Source organism: Nicotiana tomentosiformis, chromosome 9 (genome assembly GCF_000390325.3).
Source record: "Nicotiana tomentosiformis chromosome 9, ASM39032v3, whole genome shotgun sequence".
NCBI lineage: Eukaryota > Viridiplantae > Streptophyta > Magnoliopsida > Solanales > Solanaceae > Nicotiana > Nicotiana tomentosiformis.
In genome coordinates, this window is record NC_090820.1 from 40,902,240 (window position 1) to 40,910,916 (window position 8,677).

Consider the following 8,677-nt stretch of genomic DNA (forward strand, 5'->3'; position numbering starts at 1 on the left):
TAAAGAAGTACCAAAATAAACTAAGGCATGTGTTGCAACAATATTCAATATTACGCTGCTCTTCTGATTAAACACAATAATGAATATAATCACAACTAGAGTTAAAACTCTTCCAACAAATTCAAGCAATCAAACAATAATTAAATCCATAGATAACAATCAAGTCACCAAATCATGTCTAACCCTAAAGTAAACTACTCCATAATCACGGAGAAAGTCATCACAAATGTAGTTAAATAATAAGAAAGCATTAATCCAATGTTATAATTCAAACTCGTGTATTGAATTGGTATAAAGAAGATGAAATTTAATGTCTTGAAGCCTCCAATGCTCTGCAAAAGCTCTCAAGGTCAAAAGTCCCATAAAAATTGCATTTTTAGTGTATTTATACCATGTAGGAACGGGTCCGGACGAAGCTACCCTTTCCAAGCCGATGTGGGAAACTACTCTGAGAATTTTGTACAAGCGCGACTCCCCATGCGCCGCACCTGTGGCTTTTATCAGAGAGGTGTAATTTTTCACTCTGCAGGAATTTTGCACTACCACTTTGTGCCCCGTGGCGTGGTAGTGCAATTTTCTTAGAGTAAATTTCTGTTCTCATTTTTTGATATCTAGACTTGGTCCTCGAACCCCGAACATGATCCCAGCTTAATTCCTTGGGCTTATACTCAGACTTGAAAGCTCAAAATCATCTATTTTGCTCCAAACTTGTTTCTCCACTCGAAATCACACCCTACATGACATAACACACGTAATAAGTACAAAGTACTAGCAATTAGTCTCAAATATAATCAAAGTGTAGTAATTAGAGTGCGAAATATAGTTTAAAATGTGAGTTCCTAGCCTAACATCAACACCCCATACTTAAACCAATCCTCGTCCTCGAGTAATCAAACTACACTTCAAATAGAGATGACTTTTTTATCAGACAACTTCCCTAACACATCATGCCAAGAATATTTAAGGTATACTAAGCACCCTATTATAACATCCTAGCCTCAAGACTTGACTCAAAAGAACTACATATTTTTCCCAACCTGCTCACTTACTATAATACAAAGAACAAAGTCATTACCTTTCCTTCATAAGTTATGTGCCCTCACATAAAAAATAGAGAGTAGTTTCACACAATAACATTCAAGAACAAATAGGAACTCAAAATAAAAATAAGTCACTCACACTCAGAATTAAAATTCGTATACCACAGAAAATGCACCATAGGCTTGCCCGTAGTGTAATACTCTACTAATTGAGCTCATTCAGTCAAAGATCAAGTAGAACTTTATTTGGTTGTAAAGTAGGTTGTGGGACATGTAAGATGCATTTGGATATAGTGACTACATCTCCCTGAGCACTTTAATACATACAATTTACAATCTAAACCACACACATATGTTAAACCAAACCCCAAACTTTACATCATAATAATATTAGCTCTCAATTTTTTTAAGCACAAATATATCAAGAGCTACCACTAGTAGGGAATATTTTTTCCCTACAAAATACACACAAACACTTTTTTCTTTTCTTATCTTCTGATTTTTTTTCTTTCGAGCAATTCATTTTTTCCCTTTTCTTTATCAATTCCCTACACGTGGCTCTCATGTTTTTCAAAACGACGCACTTTTCTCCTATTGTTCTCAGTTTCACTCAAAAAAAATTCGACTATACCTCAACTTAGCTCTTAACAAGCTCATAACATCTACAACTGATCAAGAGAGGTAAAATGTTCAAATATATAGTCAATTCAAACAAAAAGGTCAGGCTTGTAGTGTGGTTTTGAAAGAAATTGGATTACATGCTCAAAGAGGCTAGATATATATTAATTTGGTGGGTAAAAGTATATATCTGGCTCAACAAAGAAATGTCTATATCACTTCCTAGACTGAACAAGACTGCTATTTCTCTTTGCAAATACACATGGCAAGTTCTAGACATCAAATGACATGTACAAAATATCAACAAAATCCTCAAACACGCGTTGGCACATAACTCACTTAGGACCTGATATATCCCGACTCTCTAGTCAAAGAAGTTAAGCAACATCAAAATCAAACAATTTCAGGCACTTATCCAAGAGTCAAGAACTAATCCTAGGCGTCACGACTAAGGCACTCACGACTCTCAAGGCACAACAAAGACAAGAAAAGTCATATCCATTTAACACCATAGCACAATACTTCTCTATACCTACAAAAGAAAAACTAACTACGCCTGGTTCAAGCAAAACCTGTGAAAAATAACCGCGACACAAAGAAAAACCAAAGGGGAATTGTTACACTACCTAAGAAAGTAAAACAAAGATGAAAGAATTTTTTTTCTTTGACTTTAATCCCTCAAGAAGACAGTCGAGGAAATCGATTGTCAGAAAAAATCAAAAAACATTTAAACACACAAAAAAAAATACAAACACACATATACATATTTACATCTCCCACCCCACACTTTAAATGGTGGCATGTCCCCATGACACACAAATAAAAAGTAAGAGGTGAAGAAAACTCCCCTGAAATATCTAGTTTGGGTCTGAATCTAAGTCAGGATCCACTTTGCATGCCCGACCCAATGCACACATTCATGCTGAAAGTTTCTTTTCTTCCTTCTTTGGGTACACCCCACACTTATCATGCTTACCCTCTCTAGCTCGCTCTTTTAGGGCCCTTGCCGCGAGTTTAGAATGTGCAGTCAGCTCGTCTCTAGGTGCTCCCATTGCACCCTCCATCTTGCAAACCACCCTTTCTTCCCACCACGTTTAGCCCATCTCTAACCCACCTCCAGGTTTACCTCCAAAGTCCATTTTGGAGTCAAAAATGGAGGAATTTTGCTCCAACCCAGCTGCAAATTTGCCTCCATTTTGGAGGGTGAACAATGTCATTCCAAATTTGAAGTGACACTATTCATCCACTCCATCACTATTTTTTATTATTTTATTATTATTATTTATTATTATTAACCCTTTTAATTTATCATATTTTATATACAAAATTATATATATGTAATTTCTTTATAATATTAATTTTACATCTTAATTTTGGTGTATAATTTTGATAAATTAATTTTCGCGCATATATTATTTTGATGTAAAATTGTAAGTTAATTTTATTATAAATTATAATTGTATAAAAAGATATATAACCATCACATAAAATGAAATGTGCAAATATAAAATACAAGATGCTTCTAAAATTAAAAGTGAAAATTTCAAATATATTAAAATTAAAAATACATAAAATTAAAAATACATAAAAATTGAAACTACATTAAATAACATAATAATTTAGTAGGGAGGTAAGACGTTTCCAGATACACCAAAATCATAAAAGAATTGAGTGAAAGGGGAAGATAATTGTTATGGTTATGGCTGTGAAAATTGTTGACTTCTTTTATCTATTATTCGTTTTTGTTATTGTCACAAATATTCACGGCGATTCGAATCGACAATAGTATCTACACCGATCAGTAAACTTTTATTTTCTTCTTTGAGTTCTTTTAGTCTCAAAGCTTCTTTTTTTGCCTTCAATGTTTCTTTGTTTTTTGTCTCATTTGAATCTTTCATCACCTCAACGATCCGACTATTTTCTCATTGGACAATTTTTATATAATCTTCATATATTTTTCTCTTCATTTTTGCTTTCTTCACCCCATTAGGTCGTTGTGATGATGTGGAATCACCTGCAATATCTTCATTTAAATTTAATGAAAATGATGATAAGTTAGGAAAAGATACAAAGGGTGAATCAGGGGTCGGAGTCTCAGACTTCGATGATATATTAGTATAGCCTTGCTCTCTTGCCTTTTATCATCCAGTGCCGCCATCGTTAAACTTCTCAAAATCCTTCATTATAACCCACACATGATCAAATTTAATTTTTTTTGAATTTCGGATCTTGCATAAGTAAATCTTTTGCTTGTGTAATCTGCGATATTAAAAGAATTATTAAGGAAAATATTAAGTAAATATATACAAATAAAGTATAAGTAACTACAAAATAAATATTCGAAATATCTTGATCTGAAGCACCACTAGGACGCAAAGTTTCTATTTGGAGGAAGAAATGGAGTAATGGTTGGAGTTAATTTACTCCATTTTAGAGTAAAGATTTGGAGTGGAGGGTTGGAGATGGCCTTAGCATGAGCTCCCTTTCTTGAATGAACAGAATAGATCCGCCAGTAGCCAAGAAAGGTCTCCCTAAAATTAGAGGGACCTTTGTATTCTCTTCTGAATTTACTACGATGAAGTCCACAGGTAACACAAATTTATCCACCTGAACTGGCACATCTTCCACGATTCCTTTAGGTATGATTGTGGTATGATCTACCAGCTGCAAAGACAGAGGTATAGATCTGACTTCTCCAATCCCTCCCTCCAATTTCCTGAAAATAGATAAGGGCATAAGATTAATAGCAACTCCTGAATCACACAAAGATGTTTCGAATTTAGTACTTCCTAAAGAGAAAGGTATAGTAAAACGCCCTGGATCTCCAAACATTTGAGGGAGATTATTTTGTAGAATGGCACTACAATGCTCTGTGAATTTGAGAACTGATGTCTCTTCCACTTTCCGCTTGTTGGACAATATCTTCTTCAGGAACTTAGCATAGGTTGGCATCTGTGAAAGCACCTCTATGAAAGGTATATATACGTGAACGTACTTGAGCACTTCTAGAAAATGCCCGAATTGCTTGTCCAACTTCTATCTTCTTTGCTTCTGGGGGAAATGTACAACAAGCATGTATTTTCTCTCCTCAGTCTCCTCATTTATTGAATTTCCATCTTTCTTCTCCTTCTGAGCTCTAGTCTTCCCCTTCTTCTTCAGACCATCATATACCCTCACTTCACTTTCTTGAATGTTATTATTTTTCTACTCCTCCATAATCTCTACTTGTCCTTTCATTAACTCATCCTTTTCTTTTGCAATTGGGTCCTTCAATACGTGCCCACTCATCAAAGACACCGTATTTATTGTCTTTTTTGGATTTCTTTCAGTATCAGCAAGGAGAGTTCCTGAAATTCTCTCAAACAATAGATTAGAAAGTTTTCCCACATGTCTTTCCAAATTTCGAATGGTTGTGACTTATTCTCGGATAGTTGTGCCATGAGTTTCAAGCCTCTCATTTGTCTTAATAATAAAGGACTCCATCAGATCTTTCATGCTAAACTGATTAGACTATGGAGGCTGGTATTGCTGCCTCTACTGATTGAGAAGACCTGGAGTTCCCTTTCCTTGGGATATGGAGTTATTCTTTTACCATTCATTCACACTACCACCTGGTGAATTCCAAGAAAAACCTGGGTGCCTCTTCCACATGGAGTTAAAATCATTTCTACTTTGGTAGTTGCCTCTGTCAAAGCTCGCCATAACATTTACAACTTCATCTATAGTCGAGGACTGACACTCATGTGTTGCATGTCCTATTCCACAAAAATCATAAACCGAGGATGAATAGTTGTGAACCTTGGCTAAGGTTAACTTTCTTATCTCTCCGGCCATGGTGTGTAGTTGGGATTGCACTGATGTGTTAACGTCTACCTGGTGAACCCAACCGATTCTCTTCTATCATTACTCTTTGTGGGTCATTGGTTAGCATCTTCATAGAGCTTATCAAGAATTGCAACAATCTCCTAAAGAGTCTTCTTCATTAAAAAACCTCCAACTGCAGTACTCAGAGTTTATCATGAAGACGGTGTCAGTCCATCCCAAAAGTCCTGGAATTGCATCCACAATTTGATTCCATTATGCTGACACTTTCTCGCTATCTCCTTGAATCTTTCCCAAGCTTCAAAAACCATTTTTGTATCCTTCTGGAAGAAGTTGTGGATTTCCCTTCTGAATTTCACGATTTTTGCAGCTAAAAAGTACTTGTTAGGAAACGTTTTCATCATGTCTTCCCATGTCCTGATTGACCCAATTGGTAAGCTTCGAAGCTAGTGCTTTGCATCCTCCTTTAGTGAAAAGGGGAATGCCCTTAAGTAGACTACATCTTTTGACACTCCATTGTACTGGAATATATTCATGATTTCCTCAAAGTCCATCAAGTGAGTGTTAGGATCCTCATTCGCCTTCCCTCTAAAGATACAATTGTTTTGAATGGTTTGAAGCAAGCATTGATTTTACTCAAAATTATTTTCTGCCACGGGTGGAGGACTAACACTTGATAGTCCCTGATTGTAGACTGGTCTGTCATAATCACCTAATGCTCTCCCATCATCTTCAATAGTCCCATCAGCAGCTCTAAGGGCTGCTTCAACTACTATCCATGCAGCTTGTTCACTCTGTTGTAGCTAACTCTACCCCATAATCGCCGTTCTTATCTATGTGTTCTTGGGTTGAAGGTTTCCCCAAGAATTTTTCGGTAAGTTCTTTCTCTTTCCTCAACTATCGCGGACACTTTTTCACCTTTGGATTGTGTGGAATAGATTCTTTTGAAGTATATTGAGTCATACACCAGAGAAGTTAACTTATCGTTTGCACACAAAAGAGAAAATCGTGAAGAATAATATAAAGTTAGTTCCTGAATTAGCACTAAAAACTATTTTGACACTACTGATTGCCAATCCACGGCAACAACACCAAAATTTGACGAGCGCAGAACAAAATACAAAACTGAAGCTTGCTAGTCAAAGATAGCATAGTATAATATCATTTCCACATGGATTGAATTTAAATAATATTCAAGTAATTTTGGGTTAAATGCTATTCAAGGTGTCTAACACTTTTATTTGGGATGAGTATGAACTACATTTAACTACTAAAAGTAAAACAATTGACAATTGATTGCAAAGAACTAGAGACTAGCAATATTAGGTTATTATTAATGTGAGAAATAAGAGTCATGACATGATAAGTACAAGAATGTTATCTAGGATTTGACACTGTTAAATTTCACTCTTAATGTTCTATTGCTTCTTTCGAATTCAATACGTTATTATCCTATTATTCTGATTCAGGTTCCTCTCTCGATTAAACCTAAACCGTTCAAATAAGCTACTATGAAGTGCGGTGAAACTTGCAAGAATCCTTCTCTAGAATATTTATCAATCTTAATTCAAAAGGTATATCACAAAGCTCTTTCAATTACTTTAAAGAAGTACCAAAATAAATAAGTCATGCGATGCAACAATATTCAATATTACGCTCCTCTTCCGATTAAACACAATAATGAATATAATCACAACTAGAGTTAAAACTCTTCCAACAAATTCAAGCAATCAAACAATAATCAATCCATAGATAACAATCAAGTCACAAAATCATGTCAAACACTAAGGTAAACTACTCCATAATCATGGATAAAGTCATAACAAAGGGAGTTAAATAATAAGAAAGCATTAATCAAACGTTACAATCCAAACTCGCGTATTGAATTGGTTTAACGAAGATGAAATCTTGTGTCTTGAAGCCTCCAATGCTCTGCAAAATCTCCCAAGGTCAAAAGGCTCACAAAATAGCATTTTTGGTGTATTTATACCATGTAATAACGGGCCTAGACGAAACTACCCTTTCCAAGCCGACGTGGAAAACTACTATGAGAATTGAGTACAGGCACGCCGCCCCATGCGCCGTGCCTGGGCTTTATCAGAGAGGTGCAATTTTTCACTCTGCAGGAATTATTCACTACCACCTTGTACCCCGCAGCGTGGTAGTGTAATTTTCTCATAGTAAATTTATCTTCTCATCTTTGGATATCCAAACTTGGTCCTCAAACCCCAAACATGATATGGCTTAATTCTTTGGGCTTGTACTCAGACTTCAAAACTCCAAATCATCCATTTTAGCTTCAAAGCTCCACTAGAAGTCACATCCTACACAACATAACACGCGTAATAAGTATAAAGTACTAGCATTTAGTCTCAAATATAATCTAAATGTAGTAATTAGAGTGCAAAATATAGTTTAAAATGTGAGTTCCTAGCCTACCATCATTCTGTGAGAAGTGGAACCCAAACCGTAAGTTTATTCCTCTGAAGTTGTCAAAGGCTTTTCTTGTACCTACATTTCGTTCTCATGACATGTTTTATTTGATATACAACCATCGCCCGAGTCCTCAAAGTAGTCCCATATTTTAGGGAGTGGGTCGAGGGTATATCCAAGCAACTCACCTATTCTGAGCGTGAGTGGCATAATCTCTCCAAAGGAAAGTGGAGGCTCGTTCTCACGGTGAGTTCCTTTTTTGATTGAATTTATTCCTGGTCATTTTTTATTCTGTTATTATCATGGCTAATTCCTTCTTTCAGAAGCTTGCCTAAGACCACCAAGCTCCGGGAAACCACCGATGACGTTATCTCGACCCTTTCTACAAAACCCTTCGCTTCTCTATAGCCCGTTGCCAAAGCTGCTGCAAAGAAGGAGGAGAAAACGAAGAAGAAGAAAAGATCCCATGACTCCTCGGACGCTCCTACTGAGGTCAAGAAGAGAAAATGAATTGTGCTCAGGATAAAAAAGAGCACCAAAAAGAGTCCGGGTGCCCGGGTCCCGGATTCCGAATCTCTTCATCGGTTTAAGGAATTTCTCACGGGGACATGAAGTTTGTCAACCACGAGCCGATCGATGCCAACAAAGAATTGGTGGCCCTGGGGGGGTGGGGGATGGTCGTAAGGCTGAATCAACCTTAGCTCAGGGGCCCAAAGAAGAGCCTGTGGCTGCTCTGGAAGCCGCTCCGGTCCAAAGAAGGACCA

At 36.6% G+C, this 8,677-nt stretch overlaps 1 protein-coding gene and 1 non-coding gene across 2 annotated transcripts; one reads left to right on the forward strand and one right to left on the reverse strand.

Annotated features, from left to right (window-relative positions):
* Nucleotides 1-4,088: 4,088 nt before the first annotated feature.
* Nucleotides 4,089-4,610, reverse strand: LOC104109384 (uncharacterized). The gene has a single exon (XM_009618663.1). It carries the CDS (start codon nucleotides 4,608-4,610, stop codon nucleotides 4,089-4,091), a length of 522 nt encoding a protein of 173 aa, XP_009616958.1.
* Nucleotides 4,611-5,729: 1,119 nt separating this feature from the next.
* Nucleotides 5,730-5,836, forward strand: LOC117279866 (small nucleolar RNA R71). The gene has a single exon (XR_004510299.1). It is a non-coding gene; the product is annotated as a small nucleolar RNA R71 (small nucleolar RNA).
* The last annotated feature ends 2,841 nt before the right edge of the window (nucleotides 5,837-8,677 follow it).